Source organism: Urocitellus parryii, chromosome 3, assembly GCF_045843805.1.
Source record: "Urocitellus parryii isolate mUroPar1 chromosome 3, mUroPar1.hap1, whole genome shotgun sequence".
NCBI classification, from domain to species: domain Eukaryota; kingdom Metazoa; phylum Chordata; class Mammalia; order Rodentia; family Sciuridae; genus Urocitellus; species Urocitellus parryii.
The window spans coordinates 29,047,995-29,075,604 of record NC_135533.1 but is presented as its reverse complement, the minus strand read 5'-3'; the positions used below and the strand labels follow the sequence as shown (position 1 = coordinate 29,075,604).

Genomic DNA, 27,610 nt, shown 5'->3' with positions numbered 1-27,610 from the left:
TCCTAATCTTCAGAAGCATATTTTCTTTCTTGCTTGCCTTTCATAGCTGAAAGCACAAAATCTAGTGGGACCCCCAGAATTCTTGGTGCTTTAAACTTACTTCTGGCAGCCCAGGTTAGTCGGAAATGCACAGCTGGTTTTCTTTTCCTGCAGGCATCTCTGTGAACCTTTTAGATGGACGTGTATGTGAGAAATAGGAAGGAAGTATACACTACAGAGGAACTTTACCTTGGAAGTTCTTTAGAGCAAAGGATCTCTAAATCCTTCCCATTTAAGGAAGGCATTCCCCACAGAATTTTAAAAATGTTAAAGAATGTGTGTTCCTAAACTTAGTTACTTTTTCCCCTGTGATACAACACTATACTGTACTTTTTGTGTGTCTGTGTGAACCCAGCGCCTCACACATGCTAAGCAAGTGCTCTGTCACTGAGCTACAACCCCAGCTCTTTTTATTTTTTATTTTGAGACAGTCTTGCTGAGTGACTGAGGGTCTTGCTAAGTTGCTGAGGCTGACCTCTAACTTGGCAATTCTCCTACTTCAGCCTCCTGAGTACTGGAATTACAGGTGTGCACCACTATGCCCAGCCCTGAATTTTAGGTTTTTAAACTATGCTTCCATTTCCCTCATCACTTGCGCTAACAATATAACTTGCCTGGATTCATGCAGTAGATTTACATGCAGCTGGTATAAAAATGAACCTAGCAACTGAGGAGAAATAAGAAACATTCTTTAGATGCATTTGACTATTTTTCAGAACAAAAAAAATCAGTTTTTAAATAATATTACAAATCTGAGTAATGACATGACCTCCCAAAGCATATAGATTCCCTTAAGAGTTAAAACAACTTGAAGAGGAAATGATGAGCAATGCAGCCTGCCATATCCTGTGTTCAGAACAATTTTCATTTCTACTTATCTGTAAAGGTTGAAGGAATGTCTACAAATATTTGCTTGGTTTCTATGGTGAGGGCAGAGAGAGATCAAGTGGATGATTGTTTAGTGTCAAAATCAAAACTGTGTTATACTGTACTTTTACAAAGAGAATGGGTTTGTTACTTGAAACATAATAGACATTGAGCAAGTGGTATTTTAAGTTTCACCAGTTCAAGATGAAATTTAAACAGTGCAGCCTGAAGGAAAACATGGTCCCTTCAGGCATTTTAAAACTTCATTTTACAAAAATAAAGTGGCCCTGGCACTTTATTAAAAAGTCATCTGTTGACTAAAGATAGTGTTGGTAGATTCTCAGAATGCCTGGCATGGGTCTGGGGACACAGTCATGGTCTATAAATTTAAACCTGTGTACTGCCCTGGGTTCTCCCTCCTAACCCTAGAACTCTGCATTCTCCTATCTTTTGGTTACTTGTACATTCATCGGGAGATGCATTTATTTTATGCCTATGCACAATGTTCTGCAAGGTGCTGGGGTTGAAAATTCCACCTAGAAATGGTCTCTACCCTGAGAAATATCACCCTGGGTCTAGGTGGCTGTCAGGACACCATATAGGAGATACAGGGTAGTCAGTGCTGTGATCACTAGTGTTTGGGGAGGACCAGGCAGGACAAGGTTCACAAGAATGAAGAACAGAGTTGTGAGGAGGACCAGAGAAGGCTCTCAGCATGTGGGAAGGCCACAGCCTATGACCACAACACGTGTATTTGAAGAGCCTCTTAGGTCTCTGAGCAGGTTGAGAAAAACTTCCTGTACAGAGGGGCAGGTGATGAAGCTGGAGAGGGTGGGAGCCTAGTCATAAGGGCCCCTCGGGCAAGCTGGACTCGACATTGATCTGGAAAGCCATGGAGAATGGATGAAGGATTTTGAGCAGGACAGTGGTTGAGAAAGCAGAGTAGAAAGAGGCAGACGGTTGGAAAAGACCCCAGAGGAAGCTTCTGGAATCACCTAGGAGAGGACGGGTTCATGATGGAGCTTTCAGGTCTAGAACCTTCATTGATGGAGACGAATAGGAAACTGGATAGGTGATGGCTTTGCTTTCAGAGAGGGAATGTAAGAGGAGAAATAAGCTTCAGTGGAAAGACATTGCATGCATTTCTGAACCTGAGGTTCCTCTGAGAAGACTTAGCCATGCTTCCAGGAGTTGGTTGGAGTTTTAGGTCAGTGTTGTGAGTATAGTAAGGGTTTGGGGGGTTTTTTGCTTCTTTGTTTATTAGTTTTGAGACACGGTCTTTCTGTGTTACCCAGGCTGACCTTGAACTCACAATCCTTCTCTCTCAGCTCCCAGGTAGCTGGGGATTACAGGCACAGACCACCACACCCAACACAGGTATATTATGGATTTAAGGTACATGCCTATATGATATACTACAGGAATTGTGCATCATATGAGAAAAGTGACTGCCTGAGGTGGTAGCCTTAGAGGAGACCATTATTTAAAGAAATCTGGGATAACACTGGGACAGAACCTTAGTGTTCTAGTATTCTGCATTTAAATCACTACATAACATTCCTGCCCCTGGCCTTCAGCCAACTCCTTTGACTTGCTGCCTTCCTAGTTTATAACTACACTATCCAGGACCACAACAGCGCCCCACATAGAGTGGGCAGTCACATAATGAACCTAATGGAAGCTCCCTCTGGGGTAGATCTGCTTAGACATTAATAAAATGAGAAATATGAGCTCAGAAGAAGAAAGCAAGTACCTCTAGTATCATGAAAGGTCAGAAACCTAGATCCCTGAACGTATTATACCTCTTCAACCTTCAGTGGGTCATGGTTGTCTCTCCCTGGTCACAATGCACAGGTCTCTGTTGTACTGAGAGGCTCTCTTCCCCTGAGATACCCTTGGTCTATACTTGGAGGAAACACTCGTCTCAGCATTTTGCTGTGTTTTCTATTGCCCTCTGAGTCCTTGTATCCCCTGAGTCAAATAGGTTCATCCCCCTCCCTCCACAAGTCCATTTTTGTTAAAGGTACATGAGTATCAATGGTATTAAATTATTATCAGACAGTATTGCCCTCATTATCCTCAGTCCAGGGGATTGCCTCTATTGGTCTTTAATATGCCACTAGCAATTTTCTGAGGTTCATTTCTGTATCCCACACCTTCCACACACGGCATTATGTATGTATTGTGGCCGATAAATCATGACTGCAATGAAAACTAGAAAGCACCAAGTGCTACAGACGTGAAATAGAAGCTCAGAGGACAGCTGTCGCCTCCAGCTGAGAAATCAAGAAGGGCTTAGTGGAGAAAGCCGTAAGTGTACAAGGCCTCAAAAGATGGATGGAACTTGGACCTCAGAGTCTTAGGGAAAAAGTGTCCCCCAGACAGCACCGCACAAGCAGGCGGTAGGAAGGCAGCACATCTAAACAGGAACCACAGTTTCAGGTAAACCAGGGCAGCCCTGGGTCTCAGGAAGGACAGCCAGCCTTCGCCATGGTGATGGAGGCATCAGAGCAGAAATGAGAACAGTTATCGGCACAGTACTCCCTGCCCTGAGGAGCTCATTTTTAGACCTTGACCATTTCTCATCATATCTCAAAACATTTCCTTCTGGCCCTTAGATTACAAACAAGTGAATTTGAGAGGATTCCATTATGTTTTGTTGCAAGGTATAACATTGTTAACTTTTACTGGTGTCTAATTTCCATATAACTGGCATTATAATGAGAAGACTGGTTGGGTGCAGTTGCACACACCTGTAATCCCAGCGGCTCAGGAGGCTGAGACGGGAAGATCCCAAGTTCAAAGCCAGCCTCAGCAACTGTGAGGCTAAGAAACTCAGTGAGACCCTGTTTCTAAATAAAATACAAAATAGGGCTAGGGGTGTGGTTCAGTGATTGAGTGTTCCTGAGTTCAATCCCTGGTACCAAATAATAACAACAACAACAACAATAATAATGAAAAGACTGCTTGGCAGAATTCAAATTATGATTCTTTCTAATATTCTTAATTTAAATGTATAATTTTAAAGAACTGGATTTTTAAAATCATTACCACTATTCTTTATGAATATGGACAGTGAAATTATCACTAATTTTTACTTTGCAAAACCATACTAATTTTTGATAGGGAAAAAAACATACATATTAGAGAGTTTTGTATTAGTATGAAGAAAAAAGACAGATTTGAAAACTTTCACTTTGAAAAAAATAAAAATTTTGAAGTGTGTCAAGAATTGTATCCAAAGTCTTCATAAACTATTATCTACATTGGTGTTTGAAACACACTGAAGCGGGCCCAGAGGGGAATATCACCACACCGGTCATATGGTGCTACCAAACAAAAAAGACAGCAAGGGTATCCAAGAGTAGAGTTCTTGGGTCTGTCTGTACAGAGTGTCTGTTTTTAAGTCTTCATTTCCACTGCCACAGTAATTATGTATGCTTAGGATGTTAACAGGGAGCATTTTATAGTCCCCCATGCAAATGTCCTCATTGATAGATGGGAAAGCAGGCTTGGAGTTAGTCAGGGTTCCAACAGGAATTAGGTGGTGCACAGAAAATAAGGAAATTTGGGGAGATTTGTTTGCTGAGACACTTTACAAAAATGTTGGTTTAGGGGGACTCAGAATTGTGTCATACCTTGAGTCTTAATGGCAGCCAAGCTCTCACCATTCCCAGGCTCAAAGGGAAGCAGTGGTTACTGGAATCCAGAGGGAAGGAATCAAGTAGAACCATCTGCTTGCTCCAGGTAGACACTGACTTTGCAGTGGCAATGCAGCTGGCTCTAGGCTACCTCCTGGGAGGAAGTCAAGGAGTTAAGGACCTGACCTCTCTTCTCCCTCTCCCTCCACTCATGCCAAGGCTTCTCATTGGCCAGACCCAGTAAGAAACAGGAGGCATATGGCAAATAGAGGTCTACCTGCAGTGCAGAGACCATCCAGAGAAGCAAAAGGAAGACACCTAGCACGGTGTTCACACCCTGCTTCTCTGCTGTTGAAGCCATCAAATAAGGAGGAATCCACTGGCATCGACGGCTTTTCCAGGATCTTGGTGAAAGGGTGCATAAATAACAGACTGTTCAGAATACTAAGTGAGAGCAGTTTATTCTGACATGTATTTTGAGTCAGAGTTGGCCTTGGCTCTACTTTATCTTATACTGTTATTGAACTGGTTCAAAAAAAAATTGTGAATAGAGATCAAAGCAGTTTAAACAGATACATTCACTTGTGTAAATATCCTTGAACTCCTTCCCCCCTTCCACTCCCCCTCCTGTTGCCAAATCCATTCAGCACCTCTAGAGGCTGTTAATACATGTAATGATTGTAATAAACATCGTATTTGCTTTTGTTCCAGCTGGCTCCAGCCTCCAAACTCTGTCCGTAGTTCCTATTGTTATCTTTGCTTACTAGACAACTGCATTGTGTCCACTGGTAGCTACCTTTGTCACAGATTCCTAAATGTTGATCTTTGTATATTGCTCTCCGTTTCCCACAACATGTTTTTAAATTTAATTGACCACTCTACTTGGTTTTAAAGGACCTTTAGAATTATTTAACGTAGCGTACTTCTAACAAAAAATTGACTATGTTCTTGACTGTCCTTGCTTTGTGAACAAAAACCTTGAAACATTTTTTATCAGTTCTGCTCATTCTTTATAAAATTTTAAGTAAAAATTAATAAATTTCTACTTATGAGTGACAAAGTAGTTGTTAGTGATGGGGTATTACACTAAAGATTTAGGGGCACAAATATAATTCCTAAGAAAAAAGAATTTGTAGTTTACCATTAGGAAAATATGTTGCACTTTGCTCTCAAAAGCTTAGCATTAGATTTACTTGTGGTACATATTTTGTATTGTATACAATTTTTTAAATTTTCATCATTTGAGATATTTTAAATTACAGTGACTTATTGTACGAATTGAAGGACTCTGGGTTGGAGATTATAAAACAGCCATATGAATTAAGAAGTTAAAACTAGGAAAGATCTCTTGACATATGATATAATTCATAAACCAGGGAACAACTATAAGAAAATGCTATTCTTTTATATCTGTTGAAAACAATAGTAATGTGTTATTTTTAAATGCAGACCCTCTGGGATTATTTTATTAGGGAATTAAATAGAAATGTAAGACTTGTACAGTTCAGAGGTTTTGTTTCTGGTTTTGGGATTTAAGTATGATCAAATGCACAGAGATAAACCAAAAAGATGTCTCCTTAGGAAAATATTGATATTTCAAAATACAGTATAAATATAAACTTCATCTAATTTTTCTCTTTGTTACAGTAAAATCACAAAGATTAAGCACCAGTCTTACTAATACAAATGAGATCTTTTAACTCTTAGCTTTCAATGAAACCATTAAATGTAAATTGGGGAGAGACAGAGCACAAGATGAGAATTAATTCTTTCTTTTCAGTGGCTCGATAATGTTCCCTTATTGGTCATTACTGTGGCACAAACATCTGTGGGAATATCTGTTTCTATACTAATGTGAATATTTCTATGAAACACATATTCACAAGTGGAACTCCAGGTCAAAAAGATGTGCACTATGAATTTTAAAGATGGTGTCAGTTTGCACTCTAAAAAGGTTGTGCCAATCAATTTGCAGTTTCAAAGTTCTTTCAGGGCTATAGGAATGTGGTAGAGCACTTGCCTAACATGTACAAGGCCCTAAGTTTAGTTCACAGCACCAAAATAAATATCTCAATAAATAAATATTCATACCATGGCCAACTATTAATATTGTCATTCTGTTCATTTCTGCAAATCAGGCAAAAAAAAAATGATACTGCTTCATCATAATGTGTTTCTTTCCTTCCTTTTCTTTTTTCTTTTTCCTTATCTTCCTATCTTCTTTCCTTCCACGAGATTGAATGTCTTTTATGATTTTCACTTCTTGTGAATTGCTTTTTTCATATATTTTACCTGTTATTCAGTGGTGGTGCTTTATTCCTTACTGGCTTGTACAAGCTCTTTATGTAATACGTATACTAATTCTTTGACTTTATATACATTTTAGATGTTTTCACCCAGGCTGTCATTTGCCATTTGCCTTTTTAAAAAAAAAAATAGTAGTCTTTGCTGAAGATGATTTCAGTAAACATTAACATTAAACCCCATAAATACATCAGTCTCTTCCTGGATTGTATGTTGAGTTTTTAAATCTGTTAGCACCTATTAGTTTGTTACTTACTCTACCTTAAAGTATATTAAGAGAAAATCTCCCTCAACCTTATTTCTCCAGCTATCTTGTCTTAGTATTAAGTTTTGTGTTTTGTTTTTAATGCTCTTTAAGCGTTATTCTACCAGAGGCACTATTTGATCAAAGTTAAATTTCTTCCCAAAAATCATTGTCTTAATTTTTTATGCCTGGGATGACTGCTGTCTTTGTAACATGACCTTTTCCCATTTTAGTCTTTTAGTCTCACCATTTACTTAGCTTTAATTTTATATTCTTCTTTAGCAGCATATCATTTTCTTTTATGTAAATTTATAGTTTTTTATTTCTCAATATTTTACATTTTTTTCTTACTATTATGAATGGACTCCTTTTTCCATTTTATTTTGTAGCTGACTTGTGTATTTATTCTATATCTATAAAAATTCTCATTATTTTGATAATAGTTTTATTATAATAAGTTTTACTTACCAAAAATATAAGGCCAGTTTACCTAAGGCAGAAACCCTTAGGCATACAAGGAGATACTGAGGAAAAGAAAACAAAATTCAGTCCTCCTTCAGAGTTCGACAAAGTATAGAATAATGTAAGTAAGAATTTGTATGAGGAAAACTTTCCTTGTTAAAGAACTTTACACTTTGAAGATAGTACCCTCTCATACCCCACAGAATTTTTAAAAGGGGGGGGGGAGGTATGTACTTCATCATAAAGAAAACAGAAATAAACTCTAAAAAGGAGAAATTGTACAGGTTACACTGTCTGTGATGTAATAAAACTAGAAATCCAGTAATTAAAAAATAACCATAAGCCAGGCACACTGGCACACGTCTGTAATCCCAGTGGCCCAGGAAGCTGAGACATGAGGATCAAGAGTTCAAAGCCAGCCTCAGCAGTGGTGGGGCACTTAGCAACTCAGTGAGACCCTGTCTCTGAAATAAAAAACAAAATAGGGCTGGGGATGTGGCTCAGTGATTGAGTGCCCCTGAGTTTAATCCCTGGTACAAAAACAAAACAAAACAAACATAAATAACCTGACCATATGGAAAATTTGAGACATTTTTTTTTAAAGAGTGAGAGAGAGGAGAGAGAGAGAGAGAGAGAGAGAATTTTTAATATTTATTTTTAGTTCTCGGCGGACACAACATCTTTGTTGGTATGTGGTGCTGAGGATCGAACCCGGGGCCGCACGCATGCCAGGCGAGCGCGCTACCGCTTGAGCCACACACATCCCCAGCCCCAAGACATTTTTTAAAATAAGTAATTCTTCAAAGTATAGTGTACTCTTGGATTAAAGATAAATAACATTGCTTAAAATATGAACAAAAATGGGAAAATTTATTTGAAAATAATTATTCTGTTAGTAATCAGAGTTGAAAATAAATAAGAAAAGTTCCAAAGAAAACCAAAGAAACTAGGAGGAGAATTTAAAAGGATAAAAATAGAAATCAACAAATTATAAAATAAAACAATAATCTTCCCAAAATGGCAGTAAAACCTCACATGAGGTTTGTTTTTTTTTTTAATTGATAACATAGCTAGCCAAACTCCTGACAAATGTGACAGATATAAAGAGAGCAAAAATACATATTAGGAAAGGGAAAATCAGTATAATCAGGAAACAGATGAACTTAAAATAATTATAATAAATACTATGTTCAGATTTAAGCCAGTACATTTTTAAAATCTAGGTTAAGAATTTTCCATATATGAAGACACAAATGGTGTGACTCTACTTTGTGTACAACCAGAGACATGAAGAATTGGGCTCTGTATGTGTACTATGAATTGAAATGCATTCTGCTGTCATATATAACAAATTAGAATAAGTAAGTAAATTTAAAAATAGAGTAGACAATATAAGTTTTTTTTTTAAAAAAGAGAATTTTCATAGGAGAATCCTTTACCATAATCAGGATTGATTCAAAAAGAGATTAAACCCTGAACAGACTAATTACCAAGAAGGAATTCAAAAGATTGTTGGGTACAACAAACAGAGACCCCTACAGTGGTATAGGTCAGTTTAACCCTCACATAACTAATTATTTTTATGTCATTTATACTGTTCAAGAATATAGAAAAGGCCAGGCACAGTGGCGCATGCTTGTAATCTCAGCAGCTCTGGAGGCTGAGACAGGAGGATCTCGAGTTCAAAGACAGCCTCGGCAAAAGTGAGGCACTAAGCAGCTCAGTGAGACCCTGTCTCTAAATAAAATACAAAATAGGGCTGGGGATGTGGCTCCGTGGTCAAGTACCCCTGAGTTCAGTCCCTGGTTCAATCCCCCCCTGAAAATATAGAACAAAATACAAAGTTTGCATATCCCTGATATCAAAACATGAAAGACTAGCAAAAAAGAAAGATATAGATCAGTCTTACTTATGAATATGTTAATATCCTAAATAAATATTAGCAAATAGAATTCTGAAGCATCTTAAACGAATAATACACAAGTGGGCTGGGTTGTGGCTCAGCGGTAGAATGCTTGCCTAGCACAATCGAGGACCTGGGTTCGATCCTCAGCACCACATAAAAAATAAATAAATAAAATAAAGGTATTGTGTCCAACTACAAATAAAAAATAAAAATATAAAAAGATTTTTAAATTTTTAGAAAAGAATAATAATTAGGAATGATTTATTCCAAGAAAGTATGGATGGTGCAATTTTAGGAAATCCACTAATATAATTAATGTCATTAATTAAATAAAGGAAAATGATCATATGGTTATTAGTAATAGACATTTTTAAAGCATTTGAAAATTCATTCTACATTTTGAGTGATAACTACGTTTTTGAAAGAATAAAAGGGAACTTCCTATACATACCAATATTGTTCTTGTTGTTTTTACTATTCAGACATTGGTTTGGTTATCATAATAGGTATCAAATGCTAAAATATTAAAAATGAAGGTAGTCTGTCTTTCCAAAGTTTTTTTAAGATGAATAATCAATCAGAAATCCATTTCCCTAAAATAGCTTCAAATAATGCTGTATTCAAATTAAAATTTTCATCTCTTATAATGTTGTATTTTATTCTGAATTGAGGTAAAGAGATAAATGTGTGCCTTCACAATATCTGTGAATGTCTATAAACCACTCAAGTAGAACTTTATGGACAGTTTGCACCTGTGCTTTTGTTTATAGTATGACAGAGAAATGAAGAAGTGTGTCTCCAAATTGAAATATTAATAAAGCAGAAATAAATCATGGAACTAAAAACTAGAGCCCAGAATTGGACACTTTTCTTAGCAAAAATAGTACCTTCTCTTTGGGGAATGACTAGTTATTGAATTTTGCCCAGTCATCTTTCTAGGATGAATTGCCATAAGCTAATCATTATTTTCATCTTTGTTACACTATTATTGCTATGGATACAGTATTGTGATAGGCATTTACAGACATATGGTATATAAAGCCAGGGCTGTGCACCTCAGCCATGAACAACACATACTGTGAACTGTTACCACCAGTGATTTACAGGTAGCAGTGAGTTCAGGAGGGTAATGGCATTCAAGCCAGGCATGTAGAGTAAGTAGAATTTCTTCATGGTGAAGAGAATGAAAAAGAGTTGCCCAGGTTAGAACAGTAAAGAAAATCATGGAGGCAGGAGCTGTAGGATATGTTTGTATAATCCAGTAGTACGCAAACCTATTAGGGTGAGGGTTCCCTGAAGAACTTAAAAGGAAAAAAAAGGAACCCACCCATGGAGAGCTAACTCGGTGGAGACAAGAAAAGGTTCAGATACCTAAGTTTTTCTAAAAGCCCCATGGATGATTCTGGTCATAGTCAAGGTTGAAAACCAGGGATATAATCATTGTGTGACTAGGGCATAAGGGATGTGCGGAAGTCCTGTAGGAGATGATGCTCGAAAGATATATTGGCATCAAATGATAACTGGGGTAAAAATTGTTTTGGTATTGTCAGTTTGTATTTTGAGTTTTATTTCTGTTACATCATCCTTCATTAGATATCAATTAAATAATCCCTAAGCAAAACTTAACCCCTGGGTGAATTTGAAGCAAAACATGTTAAATGAGATGAATAAGTCAATTTACCATATAATCAACCCAAAACTTAAAAACAACAAGCATTTTATTATTGCTCAGAGTATTGTCGGTTGACTGGACTCAGCTGGGCAGACCTGCTCTATGTGACATTGGCTGGGGCTGCAGACATCTGGGAGACTGGTGGGTCTTGAATATCTAAGATGCCTCACTCACGTGGCTTTCAGCTGACAGCTCAGCAAGGTATGTGGACCGGAGAGTCTTAGACTTCTCATAGCAAGCCATCTGAATTGCAAGAGGAAGCATCTTGAGAGCAAGCATTTGAAAGGGCCCAGGCTATAGGACTTCTCATGACCAAGCTTTGATAGTCTTAGACCTTATTTCCACCATATGCTATAGATCAAACAAATTGCAAAGGCCAATTCAGATTCAGTAGAAGATAAATGAATCCCATCCCTTGATGGGGGAAGCAGCACATGTATAAAAAGAGACAAGGAAATTGATGGGAGCCATTTTTAGAGACTCTCCACCTCCATCTTAATGCACCAAATAACATACTATCAAGATACATGTGGTGGTGCATGCCTGTAATCCCAGCAGCTCAGGAGGCTGAGGCAGGAGGATTGGGAATTCAAAGCCAGCCTCAGCAAAAGCAAAACCCTAAGCAACTCAGTGAGATCCTATCTTTAAGTAAAATACAAAATAGGGCTGGGGATGTGGCTCAGTGGTTGAGTGCCCCTGAGTTCAAACCCCAGTATGCCCCCTAAATAAAATACATAAAACTGAATGTCAATAACAATACAGTTAAATCAATAAAAATAAGGGGGTCTGATTAATATAAAATGCTTATGTAATAAATTTATGTATTCCCAATTCTTTATTTGGCAATAATACATCCTCATTTCAGGTCTCCATAGAATATCTGCCTCTCTCTCCCTAAAATAGGAAGCACTTGATCCCTGTACACACATAAATCTGAAGCCCTAACATGATATTTTCCTCAGCTCTCAACCTGGCTGAAATAATTACCGCTTTGTTTGTTTCATCTACTTTATACTGTTCTATACTAAGTGGGTTCTCCAGTTTGGGGAATCTGCTGTGAATGACCTTTCTTACACATGGTATGAATATTTGGGTTACATCTTTTAAGTTCTTCCCCATTTTTTATTTGTTTTCTGTAAAGAGCAGCATGGAAGGGGGTTTTATTTTGATTTCCCACAATGTCATGATAAGAGCAGTTTTGACTCGCCCTGGGTGCTCTGTAGACTTCAAGGTCACCATCCAGCAGCCATGGAATCTTCTGATTTTCCAACACTGACTTGGGAATTGAGCTGGAGTTGTTGCCATCACCTGTTTTTCTTTTTTTAAATCCCTTAAGGAAAAAAAATAGTTTTAAGGGTTTTATTTTCTTGCTTTGTTTTTGTCTTTGACTTGCTTTCTGAAGCTTGTTATTTCACCATCCTGTTAAGATAGCATTTGAGATGGGAACCCAGGTGGTGGGGATGATGTAATTTCCTGGCCTGTGACTGATGAGTCCTATTTACTTATGCATCTATCAGTGAGTGTCCTCATATGATTTATAGGGGTTCTTTCTGAACTGGGTCTTGTCATTAAGCCACCCAGAATCAGAAGATTAAGCCCACAGCCATCTTCCTCAGTAATGCTGAGATCTGTTTGTCATTGCAGGTCGTCACGCTGTGGTACCGAGCTCCGGAGGTCTTGCTCCAGTCCAGCTACGCCACCCCCGTGGATCTCTGGAGTGTTGGCTGCATATTTGCAGAAATGTTTCGCAGAAAGTAAGAAATACGTTTTCTTTTTGAATCTTCAGTAGTTTAAGTGGCAGCATGGCGTGCCTGTCTCAATGAGGGTCATGATGTGGATCTGAGGTTCCTAGGTGTTCCCTCTAAGCCTACCCTAAAACCACTTTCTCATTCAGTTTTGTATAACTGTAGTTTCGAGCTCTAGGAAACCCTGTTTGGAAAGGAACACACCACTTTTCTTTCCATTTCCATTGTCTTTGTTGGTGGTGATAAGACATGATGAAAGTGGGGCATGCTGGAGTGTTTTTTTAGTGAAGAAATATCCTCAAGGTGAACTTGAGCCACAGGCAGAAGACCAGGATTGTTAAGTTCATGGGAATTTATTAACAGAAATTTCGATGGTGAGAATTATTGAAAAAAAGACTAAGTAAGCTGAAAAGGAATAGGCAAAGAGGATGTCAGTGCTGTTTCAGAATATTTTAGGTGCTGCGATGTAGAGCAGAGGTTAGATGTATTTAGACACTGTAGTGGACAAAAGTGGGACCAAGGGACACAGAAATTAAAGAAATAAAGATATTTGCTTAGTGGGGGGAGCAGTGTAATGATTAAACAACTATCTGAAAAGTAGATTGGGGGTTGTGTGTTCCCACTGGGTGTCCAAGGAGAGTCTGGACCACTATCCATTGGAGCTGCTTTCAGGAGCATTTACAGGGCAGGTGGGTAAGCTCAGTGCCCTCCAAGGCTGCCCTGATTCTGAAAGCCTGTGACTCATGTGTTTGATTTTCAGGCCACAAGAAATAGCCAAACAGTATTATAAAGATCTGCCAGGAAAATAATTCACACCTGAGTACTAAATTCAGCCTGGTCAAAATTAAACAGAGAACCTAAATATAACCTAATCTTCTTTTATTTTCTGTTTTTGTTTCCATGGGAAAATGTGAGTTGAGAAGCTGAGTATATTCCCATTGTGCGTGATATGTTCAAAATGTAGCTACATGAGATCTCATCTGAAAAAGTCAGCCATTACTTTGTCTGTTTGTTTTAGCCAAATCATGTTTTATGCAGTAAATTTAGGAACTCCTTCTAGTACTCAGCAAGTTCATCTGTAGCTCATAGGATGGGAGAGGGGCAGGGAGGTCAGAATACGCAGGTGTTTCATGGCAGCCGACTCTGTGTCAAGTACAGTGCCAACACAGTTCCTTTGTGTTACCTTTTTAATCCTTACAATAAGAGGAAACTGAAATGGAGTAGTCAATTTATTTGTCTAACATCATGCAGCTAAGAAGTAGGGGAATAGGAATCTAAAGGAAGTCTGTGAGTTCCAGTCCAGCATTGTTTTTCTGCAAAGGAAGAAAGAAAAATAGTAACATTCAGCCTAGCCACAGTATTTACCAAACAGGCCAGATAAGTGGTTTGGGGAGCATGGTCCCTGGATGGCAGCATTAGTATCACTTGGGACCTTGTTGGACATGCACATTCTCAGGCATCACCCCAGACCTAGTGAATTAGAAACTCTGGGGCTAGAGTCCTACAAGCTATGTTTTAACAAACCTCTACTTGATGTTTCAGCCTTAAAAATACATGGACCTTGGTTTCTGGTGTTACTTCCTCCTCTAAGCAATTATTTCCCAAGTTACTACCTTTCTGTAAGGTTCCAGGAAGGAGAAAGGGTGCTTTCTTAAGTGCACACATGAAGAGCCAGTGGGTCTCTACCCAGCATTTCACTTTTGCAGCACAACAAAGCAAAATGTGCCACTGTCACCAGTGGCAACTTCATGGATGACAGTGGTACCAGGGATAGACAGTCTTTACAAGTGAGGCTCCCAGGCCACTCCTTGAGATTCTGATTCATGACTGAAGTAAGGCCAGAAATTCTTATTTTAAAAAGTACTTCAGCTGGGGGCAGTGGGGCACCACTGTAATCCCAGCAGCTTGACAGGCTGAGGCAGGAAGATCGTGAGTCCAAAGCCAGTCTCAGCAAAAGCGAGGTGTTAAGAAACTCAGTGAAACCCTGTCTCTAAATAAAATACAAAATAGATCAGGGGATGTGACTCAGTGGTCAAGTGTCCATGAGTTCAATTCCCGATACCAAAAAAAAAAAGAAAAAGAAAAAGTACTTCAAATAATTCTTTTCATCCAACAATTGTAGAACACATTGGGTTCAGGCTTCTGGTCAGAACTAATAATAAGTGCCAGGCACAGTAGCCCATGCCTATAATCTTAGTGACTCAAGAGGCTGAGAGGCAGGAGGATTGCAGTTTTGAGGCTATGGTCAGCAACTTAGCAAGGGCCTCAGCAACTGTCTCAACTAAAATAAAAAGGGCTGGGGAGGGCTGGGGTTATGGCTCAGTGATTAGAGTACTTGCCTAGCTCGTGTGAGGTACTGGATTCCATCCTCAGCACCACATAATAATAAAAAAATAAAATAAAGGTATTGGGTTCAACTACAACTAAAATATTTTTTAAAGGGGGGACTGGGGATATAGCTCAGTAGTAAAGCAACCCTGGGTTCAATCCCCAGTACAAAAAAAAAAGGGAATAAGTTACTATCAATATAGCAGAGCAGGCAGTCATTCCAGGTCATCCAAGGAGTAACTTGGTGGAGCTAAGAGGTGACTAAAAATATGCTTATTGGAATTACCTACATGTGTCTAGATGGAGTCCTTCTTTTGGTGTGGAGGGGAGGGTAATCAGTTGTTTTTCAGCAGTTACAAGCTTGAATATTAGCCATGATCCATAGTAAAAACTGTTAAAGATAAAACCTAAGATATGTAAAATTAAGAATTCACTAGTAAGGAATTTGCTATATTTTTAAACATAGGCAGTTCCTGCCCCTTGAACAATTGCAACTCCAAATTTCATTTGCTAACATTAAAAACATTTTCCACTAGCCGGGACAGGTGGTGCACACCTGTGATCCCAGCAACTTGGGAGGCTGAAGCAGCAGGATTGCAACAAAGACAGCCTCAAGCAAAAGCGAGGCACTAAGCAACTCAGTGAAACTCTCTCTATAAATAAAATAAAAAATAGGCTGGGGATATGGCTCAGTGGTTGAGTGCCTCTGAGTTCAATCCCAGTTCAATCCCCAAAATTTCCACTAACATGATAGTGTAATTGGTAATCAAGTTCTCAGACTAGCTTGCAGAATTCTGTATAGCCTGTGCAATATATGAAACATCACTTTGAACTAATTCATCAAATCTTTTTTTCTGTGGGAAAATTCATCCAGTATTCCAGTCCAATGTGACAGGAATACCCCTCTCTCCACCTTGGCACTGGGACTGAGAGGAAGGACTCACACTCTAGAGTTTCAAGGAAAGGCTCCTTTTGAGGACAGCAGCAACATTCTGCTTCATTTTGCTACAAAAGTGAGATATTGGGTGAAAACCCACTGGCTCTTCACACGTACACATAGGAAAGCACCTTTCTCCTAGATTACAAACGAAGTAAATGAGAAATAATTGGCTGGGGAGAGAGCAATGCCAGAACCAGGGTCCATGTGCCTTAAAGGCTGAATGAGAATGGATCCAGGACAATCACATGTCCTTCCTAGGCTGGGTACCCTGTCCTCTAGGTAGTTCCTGCTGTGACCTTGAATGTGGCCATGAAGTCTGAACTTTATTCCTGCTCAGTCACATTTTGGTGTTTCCTATGATACCTCCCAGATGGCTAAACCCATCATGCTTCTTTTTTGTAGCAGATGTGTCCTGGGTCCAACCTCCAATTTGATCTGGATTCAGCTTGGCTCCAATTCAGTGTTGTCCAAGTTGAAGACTCACAAACCATGAATTCTAAACACAGACCCCTCATTACTTTAGGCTAATCCTAAATCAGGCAATCCCTCACATGTGTTCACTTGGAGTTCCTATCTGTCAATAAGTAGTAATTCCCAGATTGTGGCATCTCTTTATCACCTTCATTGTTTTGGCCATAGTCTTATGACAACTGTACTTCTCCTTATCTAATCTTTTACTACCCTGAGTCAGTTTACTTTTTTTTATTTAACTTCATCCTCAACAAAAAATATATATAAAATTATAGGGGCTAGGGCTGTGGCTCAGCGGTAGTGCACTTGCCTGGTATGTGTGAGGCACTGGGTTTGATTCTCAGCACTGCATATAAAATAAAGGTCTATCAACAACTAAAAAAAAATAAGTATAAAAAATTTTAAAAAATAAAAAATATATATGCATATATATATTTATGTATGTGTGTATATATATATATAATCTCAAACTTGGTACGTCAGTTATTAATTTGTTTAATACAAATTAGAATATATAAAAACATTAAAATTATTAAGAAACTTTGTCCATGTTCATCCCCTGAAATCATCTTACCTATTACTAGTGGTCTGTGTCACCCACCGGAAACTCTGTCTTTCAGTCTGCAGTAATTTATTGAATGGCTAAAGAGATAACAAACCCTAGTGGTGGAGAAAGTCATTACATGCATTGAGTAGGCTCAGTGCCAAGAAGTGTGGGGTACTGTGAATGGCTATAGTAAGAAGACTGTTTTAAGGAAGTAAAGTAGATTGCTCTGAGAAAGGCTATATGTCAGGATTAAACTTTCATAAAGTTCATATTCTAATTTTTATATAAAATCTTTGCATCAATAAGGCTCACCATTATCCATGACCTAGGGGGAAGAAAAGAAGCAGGGAGTTAACACCTGTCATGTTACAAGTGCCAGGCCAGGGCCCTTCACATGCATTATTGCATCAAACCTACATTCTAAGGGATATTATCCAGAGTTTACATACATTGAATTGGGGCCTTCTGCAGGCAGGGTGAATAGAAGCACATGACTATTAAATGGAAGAGACAGAATTTAACGTAGGTCCACCTCACTCCCAGAGCCTTTGATTTTCCTGCTCTGTCATGTTTCTTCTCATGCTGTTGTTGTCCCACCAGGCTATATTTTTTCTAGAATATTTTATGTATTACTGCAATCTATCAGCAGTGTAATATCTTAGGCCAAGAAGCAAATCACACATATAATAGCTTTGATTTTCAGTCTATCTACATTGGAAAGATTGACTAATTCTCTGTCATATTATTAAGAAGTACATGCCTTCTATTCTAAAATTGAATATCTAGGAAATATGAACTCAGTAAAGAGAGTCTTGGGGCAGATGGTTGACAAAGAGCCAGAGAGTTTAAATACCATCTGTCACTATTATCTGGGTTTAATAATTGCCCACACTGACCTATAGAAGCATTCTGAAAAATGGATTACAGCTAGATTTTTATCTTCCTCCTTTAATTTTTCGCCCATGGATAATCCATCTTTACCAATATTCAGTTATATTTTAATACCAAAAACCCTTCTTATGAATTTGGTCAGTAGCCAGCCCATTCAGCTTAATGGGAGGGGATGGATGGATGGATGGATAGGTATGATAGATTGATTTTTAACTACATGGCAAAATAAATTCACACTGTCAACTCTCCAGATGCCTGTCTGTTGCTATCCTGGTCAGGACCATAGTCTGTAGTTTGAAAGTTATGGGGTTTTCCAGCTTACAGCAAAGTCATAAAAAGAAAATGCATATTTCAAAAACAAAACATCCTACTAATTCTTTGAATATGGAGATTGTGGTAAACAGATAGTAATTCTTAGAAGTTCTGAGTTGCCAGCTCTGCTGATCCCTAGCTAAGGAGTGCCAAATGCCACCAGGAAGAATATAACAAACACAGTCACTGTTAGAAGGAAACAAACAAGGCTTCATGGTTATATTGCCCCTTGTCTGGTGGCCTCTCTAGGCTTGTCGTCATTGATTTCTATGAATTAAATACCCAGTATCTGGGAAACTATCAGTGAAACTGTCCTTTGTGGCTCAGTGGCCAGTGAGCAAATGTCTAAAATGTCACTAAATGCCTTGCCAGTCTTCCTATTGGTTTCTGCGTTGGTGCTTCTTCGTATTTGAGTGCTTGCCTAGTGATATCAAGGAAATGAGGTCCTTAGCTGGCTGTCCCAGACCCTGAGGCACAGAAAGAGAGCCCCAGACTATGAGAAGAAGCCCACCACCTCAGCTTAGGTCAAAACATGTGTAGATCCCAGGGCACTCAGCTGGACTTGCATATTTCCTGTCCCTTCTGGGACATTTTCCTAGACCTTTCCCTTCCCTTGCTTTAAAGAAATAGCCAAATGGGTAAAATTCTAAAGGAGCACGTTTTTGAGTGAGGAAATACCCAAGATGGTACCCAGGAGAAGGACCAGTCTTGGTTGAGTAGTATATAAAAGATGGTTCTACATTAGACCAAGTAAATATTTTTATAATGTAACCAAAACTGACTTTTTAAATTCTTAATGTGTAACTTGCTTTAATTATGAATTTGAAAAACATCTGCTACTATGAAGCCTGTCCCTTCCCCATTAGGGCAGCTTTGTAGGTCTCAGCTCCCTGGCCCAGTGCCCCTCCACTCTGGCACCTTTGTCTGCTGTTGGGTGATCTTCTCCACAAACTAGGTCTTAGTTGAGTACTCTTCCAACCATTCTGCCATCATATGCTTTTTCCAGCTTTTTGTTTTCCCATCCCTGTTCTTAGCATTTAGCACCCCCCTTCTTTGGCTCTCTCTACCTCTGTTAATCGTTCTACTCTGCCTCTTGGAATCCTTGTTCTGTGGCAACAAGTTACCCTGCTTCCCTGAACTTTTTCACATAGTCTCCTTCTTCAAGGTCACTACTGTCAACCTTTCTCCTGTAGATGTTGTGTCCCCTCTAGAAGGGAATTGCAGTATTCTTAATCATTTTTTTGCTTTGAGAGCATGATTCTGCCAAAGCCCAGTGCCTTTCCTCTCTCCCCACCCCTTTGTCATCCTCTTAGACTCCCAACTTCATCTTAACTGCATCGCCTGGGGACTTTCAGGACCAGTGGTTTTTAGCATAGTCGCCACAGAGTAAGGAGAAATGTTTCTGGTAGAAGTGCTTTGCACATTGGAAGAGACAGAACACTTTGAGGGTCCAGATCAGCTCAACAACTGCGTCACTCTGCCCACACTCTCCTTGTCCCCCTGGCTTGTACTTTAGCTTTCAGTGACCCTGTGATGAGCTTAGGTTCTATGCTTATTTCTCAGGGACACTGCACCTTGGGAATACCATTATCTAAATGCTTCACCATTAAAAAGAGAACTGCTGGGCTGGGGATGTTGCTCAGTGACAAACAGTGTGGACACAAGTTGTACTGACAAAGTGCAGAGCAGTGTTCTTTCTCCGGAACTAGACAGCTGAGTCTGTTCCAGCCCGACCAGCTCTGTGACAGAGGGCAAACCTTCAGCATCTGGAACCTAGTGTCCTTTTCTGGAGTTCATTGTGCTTCACAGAGTCCTCAGACCCTCTCCTGAGTATGGTCAGAGGAGTTCCCATTCCTCTTTTTTTCTATATTGGGATTCTGAGATTTAAAAAGGTTCTAAACTATTGGAGTAGATAATACCCAAGATTCAATCCAGCTCTGGTATACTTTGTAGAACCATGTCTTGGTCCTTTCTGGAACCCTTAACATATCCAGCACAGCTCATGCTCGTTGACAGGGCTTCTTACACATCCTTGTGTACTGTCCTGAGCACTTGACATAGATTATGAAGTTTAATCCTCCCAAGTGTCTTGCCCAGATCCCATGTCTGGTCATTGGCAGCGCTGGGACTTGGGAGTTCTATGACCTACAACAGCAACAATGAGTTATAAATGAGCTACACTGGGAAATTAGTCAGGCATAAGATAGCATGTAATGAATATAAGTAATATAAATGAATCGGGTGTTTTAAACTTTTTTTCATACAAAGTCTTCAAACTCCAAACCTCAAGCACATCTCAGTATGAACTAGCCACATTTTAAGTGCTGGTGACCAGATGTACTCTGTAGGACAATGTAGATCTAACCCACCAAAGAAGTGGATAAAGAGGAAACAGACAACTTGATGTTTATTGGGAAGGAAGAAGAAAACAACTCAGTGCCCTTTTCCCAGATGCATTGATTTTGCATTCTTCTGTCTCCTATGTTGTCTTCTTCCCTAGTTTGGGTGGGGACTATAGATAGAAGTTGGGTTCTTGCATGTAAAACCAGCAGAGCTAAGGTTGATGCAGCCACCTGGCCTTCTTCCCCTGAATTAGGGATGCTTGAGCGCCAACTAACAAGTAGAAAATAGTGTTAATCGGCACTAGCAAATCTTCCCCAGTGTGTCTTTTTTTAAATTGCTTGCACGTGGGGAGCCACATTGTCTCTGTGACCTCTCACTTCATATGTCACTTTCGGAAACTTAAAATTGCTAAGGAAAGGACCAAGTTAGGAGATCTAGATGCCAGTTAGCTTCATTTAAAAAAATTTAAAAATCTGGTTGTAAAAATGCCAGATGTTACAGAAATGTAAAACCAAATGTTATCTTTCCAGTACTCCCATACAGAACCCCAAAGACTCCCTGAATATACTTTCATATCTTCTTTTTTATAAATTCAAGAGTGCATGTATACATTTATGTTTAAAATATATAAATACATATGCACACATTGCTCTTCAGTAAATTTTTTGTACAGAAATGGGCTTACACTGTGTGCTAACTCATTTTTAAACGGAGGAAAAGAAATCTTTGCATTTATTGAATAGTTTAATTTCCTGTTGATAGATATTTAGGATTTATTTGTTCATTTCATTTTAGTCCTATTATAAATATTGTTGCAGTAAAATCCTTGCATTTATTTTGTGGAACATTTGTCCAAGTATGTCTCTATGGTGAATTCCAGAAGCAAAATTATAGGGTCAGATAACATGCATATTTTTTAAATTCTTCTAGCTAAACCAATTTACCCTCCAAAAATCTTACAGTAAAAATCTGTTTTTAGCTTAAAGTGAGAGGTAGAATTAGATTCTTGAAGATAGGAAAGGTAGACAAGAGTAAATAAATCAAAAATTCTTACATAAGTGTTGGCTACTTCTTCTACCCTTATGTAAAAATATCAACTGGAAAACATAAGTGAATGTGGTAATTTTGTAATGCTGTTGTTAAGCTTGGTTTGATGCATAAGAGACCTCTTTCAACTGTAAAATTTACTGTGGGTTTCCTTTTTATCAGTTGGGTAGCAATAGGGAAGGAATCAACCTCATTTTGTCAGTTAAAAAAAATTATCTTAGATAAAGTCACAAGCACTTTTTGAGACTGTTTTTTTCCAGTATACAGCAGGCCCAGACATCATTCTACAGAGTTCCATAATGACTGCATTTGGAGAATATCATTTCTTGAGTTGTGATCTTCCTTCCAGGGAGGACCTAGACCCTGACACTCACTCTCCTCACCAGTTCTTCCTTGGTAGCTCATGAATGATGTTTTTCCTTCTGGGTCTTTGCCTTGGAAAAACTCTGGAATCTCTTGTATCAGCCACTTCCTCCGATTAGGAAAAGAATCAGACTAATAGTGTCAAGTCATCTGGTCAAAGTCTCAGGTCTACCTGGTCACATCTTTCAAGTTCAGATATCTAGTTTGAGGCAAGAAACAAGATACTTTTTAATTATAAAACACTGGCAGAGAAAGAAAATATTTGATAAATTGAAAGCCAGTTCTTGCCAATCTAATTTTAACAGGATGGCAAACTTACCTCCTTTTTATCAAGAGCAGGAGGGTAGTAACTTCTTCCTTGCCCTACAAAATTTACTTTTAGCTGGAATGTGGACCTCCGATCTAAGTCTGGCCATGGTAACTCTTTCAAAACATGATGTAACATTTACATTTGTTGCTTTTTTAACATTCATACAAATTTATTAGACAATAAGTGCAAGTAAATGATAAAAGATATTTCAGACAAATGTAAATTCATGCTATTTCATTATGCATGCCTACATAATTTCCTTCTAACAGTGCATAGGTGCTAAATTACAATAGTAAAATGTAACAAAAGATTCTACTAGATCTTGTAGTAAAGTGAGCTGCTGTAGTGGCAATCTGTAGGACACTCCATTTGGCCCACTGCTACAGGTTACTCTCTGTCTGCCTGATACCCAGTTCCACCAAGGGTTGGCCTCTCATCTGGCTTTCCCATACCAGCTAGAGGAGATGCTATCTGATAAGACCACTGCTTGGTTTAACTGAGATGCATTGGAAATTTCTCCTCTTCTTTCTTTCCCTCTGTCTTTTCCAGTGACTCTTCTCTGTTACTTTCTACCCTCCTCTTCCTCCCATTTTAACCTTAAAAAATAGCATTCAGCATGATCCTCCATGTTGAGCTTCTTTGATAAAATGTGAGTTTGTGATTTATTGCTCCAGTTCTGCTTGCTAAATTAAATTTATAAATATTAAAGCTTACTCTTAGCAGTAAGAGTTGGTGCTAAGGAGTGTGTGTGCATCTGTGTATGTATGTAAATGTGTGTGCTTCTATGATTTGATAGCAAAACCTGACAGACAGCTACAGACATGTGGGCTGTACTTACTTGTGCATTGAAATATTGCAAAGAACACTTCAAAATGGCAGTGTCCAGTGGAAATTAGATTTAGCTGTCAGCTGAGTTGGATGTTACCAGCTCTTCACATACCACTACCTATTTAAGAGTTTATAGGACATTTTCTGTCAAAAACCTTGGGAAGTCAGGCACAGGAGCCCACTGTGTTGCCAATTCATTTAATTGGGAATAATTTTTTTTTTAGAGAGAGAGAAGGAGAGAGAATTTTTTAATATTTATTTTTTTAGTTTTCGGTGGACACAACATCTTTTTATTTTATTTTTATGTGGTGCTGAGGATCGAACCCAGCGCCCCGTGCATGCCAGGCAAGCACACTACCACTTGAGCCATATCCCCAGCCCAAATTGGGAATAATTTAACATACTAATATTTCAATATTCAGAAGAAAGTTATTTTCCAAAGGCACTCACTTAAGTGGGATAGACTACTGGTTAAAAACGGGACTGAACTTAGTGCTTAGACATTTCTCATTTTTTTCCCCTCTAAACTGGTAACCTTATTTTACAAATAGCGTATTAACAGCCTCTTGATTCATTACCTTTGTGAGCTCTCTATCAGAATTTATTAAAACTAGTAGGACTTTTAATTTTAAATATTGACTGTCCCTGCTTCATTTCTTAACTGAAAATCACAAAAACACGCAACATGAAACACTAAGCTGGCAATGAAATAATTATCAAAATTATGTGGAAGAATTTCTATTTAGCCAGAACTCTAGAATTAAAAAATCATTTGGGGGCTGGGTGCACTGGCATATGACTAAAATCCCAGTTTCTCAAGAAACTGAGGCAGGAGGACCACAAGTTCAAGACCAGCCTAGGCAACTTAGCAAGACCCCCATCTCAAATAAAACAAAGGGTTGGGGGTTGGGGATATAGCTCAGTGGCAGAATACATGTTGGATGCAATCCCTGAGTACAAAAACAAATTGATGACACGGGTTTGTTATGTGCACCTGGAAATAGGTAGACTATTTTTGCCTCCCTCACTCCCCTTGTTTCAAAAACACAAGGTTGAATTCAGTTGAAAAAATGATCAGCTGTTCCAGTTACTGCTTCTGTTGAGACCCACATGCTCAGATATTCCTTGGCCATCACTGGCCATTAGTTCTCTCTCACTCCCCACCCACCCCCAACTACAAATACCAGAAAAACATACCTGCCAAAGGATCAGGGGGGTGGTGTCTGGAAGTAAGAAGAATGGGGCATCTGTAGATGGGGACAGCCATGAGAACAATATTAGATAAAAATGCTAGAAATTAAAATATAAGAGCTACTCAGAGAGCATTGAATGTTTACAGAATGAAAAAAAAACAGTAATATCTCCATTATGTTAACAAAAAGTTTTGTTGGGCAGAAAACTTCTTTTAGAAGTACAAGAGAACAAGCAGAAAAAAAAAACATTTTTGTAGCTTTTGCAAAAAATACTACTGAACAAGGCAAACTAACATTCCAAAAGATTTCCCAAAAAATAGAAAATTCTGAAAATGATAATTAAATATAAGCAATATCAGAAAAAAATTTCCAAAAATTAGTAAACTAAGTCAGCAGAAGTCTAGAAGATATGTTCTCTAAAACAGAAACAAAGAATTGAACATCCTAAAATGCAAAACCAGCAAACAAAGCTGTAAAGGAAGATGAACAAGATGTGGAATTCTAAGGAAATTCAAGTCAAGCACTTACTTAAATTAAGAAATTAAAATCTGACAAGAGGGAGTAAGAAGTAGAATTCCTACTGTTGGAATGATTGATATAAAAGACAATACTAGAAGTTCTCACAGAATGTGAATGTAAAGGACAGATGGTGAGAAAATGACAGATATGAAGGGTAGAGAATGGAAATTTGAGCTAAGAAGTTGATGGTCTTTGAAATACAGTAATCAAAACCATGACCAAAGAAACATGTTCCTAAGCCGTGAACAGACTTGGGTATGCAGAGCAGTCTCGCAATATTTGGAGGCAAGTCATTGAAAAGAAACACTAGTGGGCTGGATGCTCAGAGCTGTGAGTGCAGAAAGCTCAATTTGGATCAACTAGATTATAAGGAAATTTTTGGTTCTCATAAATGGCGATTCAGATATAGGTGAGCTTCAGGGCTGGCTTAATCCAGAAGCTACAGCTCCTTTTCTATCTTAGCATCTTCGAAGACTCTCTTCGCCCAGGGCAAAGTGGCTGTAGGAGTTTCACTTTTCACATCTGCACACCAGGATACTCAGAATAAATCGTTCATTCTGTCCTAGGATTTCAAGTGGGATTCCCAAGTTTCATCCTTAGAACTGTGATAACACATGCCCACATTTGAACCCGTGACTGAGACCAGAGAAATGGAATTTGCTAATCAGCTTCAAGAGAATTTGAAGAACATTTTCTGTTACAAATGAAAAGGAAAAATGAATATTAGGTGGACAATCTACGGAATCTACTCCAAAAACTGACTCAGAGCACATCCTAGAAAAAAATATTGGAACTGTATAGAGAAAGAAAAAAGCCTTCAAGGATCAAACAAACTTATTTTACAGCTTTACAAAAAGGAAACAATCAGGCTGACCTCAGACTTTTCTTTTGTTTAACCAAAAGCCAGAAGAGAATAGAGTAATAGTGTTATAGAGGAAAAGTCTGTAACCCGAGAACTTCATAATCAGCTGCATTGCCTTGGACTTGTGAAGGCAACAGAAAGCTTCAGATATGCAAGGATCACCTTGTGCTTGTTTGTTAAGTATCAGTTGGGTATACTTGAGCTAACTGTATGGGATGTCCAAACGAGTGCTTCAAGAATGCCTTCCGCTGTCGTATATAACTCATTAGAACAAATAAATACAAAAAATAAATAGAAAAGAATGGGATGCCATGACATGGAAGGACTGATGGGATGCTCCGTAGACCCAGCACCCACCTCTTCACAGAAGCGCTCAGGAGAACTGTAGACCTCACCTGTTTGTACTGGCCACACTAATGACGCTATAGGAATGTGGTTGGGTTAGTATATTTTTCAAAACATCATCTGGATGAGGCTTAAAAGCAAATAATTTCATTAGGAATTATTAGTCCTTATTATGAGAATGGTCCTGTAATTGGACTTCAGAAATTCCCCCCGAAAAGCCTCAGGCAAGAGCGTACCATCAGATTTGAAAGTGTAATTAAATATGACTGAAATGATGTTTCATTTTAGCCTACCTATGACTAAAAAGAAATAGTCTCTAGACTTTTTTTAAGACCTTTAAAAAAATAAGAGAAGAGTAGGTCAAAGCGAAACACTGAAGGTGAAAATGGAAAGGGAGATGAGTGAGATAAGAAACTATTAAGACAAAATGGAGGAGGCAGCATAGAGCAAAACTGACTCTTAGGATTGAGGAAGCGATGCAGAAGGCAAATTGAGTTGAAGTTTCAGGGGATGATTTGTTCCTTCTGATAACACCATGTCTGGCCTTTTTCTCATTGTTCTTTAACAGTGAATTTCTCCTTTTAGAGATGATCAAAAAGTAGAATTAATCAAAACAGTTGATATGCATGGAATTGCAAGTGTTCGTGCTGTAGTGTGCCTCCCGAGACGTAATGGTGCACTCGTGTTAGTGTTAGTAATGTTGCTCTGTCCCTCACTGCTCAAGTACTGAGGCACCTCCATTCCCACTGGGGAAGAGCCACTGCCCGTCTAGGCAGCTCCCTAGATGTCCCTGCTTTTCTTCAGAGCCTCCCTAGGATCCAGCACTGGCATTATTACCAGCTGGCATACCAGGTTTGTCCAGAACCTGTGTTTTTTAATATTATCTCAGGCTTCGGAGATACCTTCTTGGGAACATACATTGGCTGTGAAATCTCTATTTTCTTTAAGTCCCCTGTATCATCCTGTTTTTCCGGCAGTGTTTTCTTCCAGCTACCATTTGAACAATTGCTGGTCTTCATGCCCTTTATAATATCAGAGACCTACCACTAGTTCCTAACTCCCAGCAGATCTTTCTCATGTTTCCTGGACCTTAAAGGCTTAAACCTTAAAATTCAGTATCTATCTGTGAAATTGTTCCTTTGTTTATTTTGTTATTGTTGTTGTCTGTTGTCTTGTTTTAAGGTGGACTTGGTATTGCCATTCACCACCAGGACTGGGATGTCTCAGTTAGAACTCTCCCCTGGTATGAGGAAGGCCCTAGGAAAATGGTTCCCAGATACGTCTACATCCTAATCCTTCTGAATTTGTATTTTTTTTACATGGTAAAAGAGATTTTTTTAGATTTAAATTAATAAAGTTTTAAATAGGGAAATGTTTCTGGATTATCTGTATGGGCCCAATTTAAGTACCTGAGAGCAGAAAGATGTGGCA

At 38.7% G+C, this 27,610-nt stretch overlaps 1 protein-coding gene across 1 annotated transcript in view; it reads left to right on the top strand.

Annotated features, from left to right (window-relative positions):
* Nucleotides 1-27,610, top strand: part of Cdk6 (cyclin dependent kinase 6) — a 200,657-nt gene that overhangs the window by 131,574 nt on the left and 41,473 nt on the right. Inside the window, exon 4 of the mRNA XM_026391545.2 lies at nt 12,780-12,889. Coding sequence (XP_026247330.1) covers nt 12,780-12,889 — 110 coding nt within the window. The remainder of the gene's footprint in view (nt 1-12,779; nt 12,890-27,610) is intronic.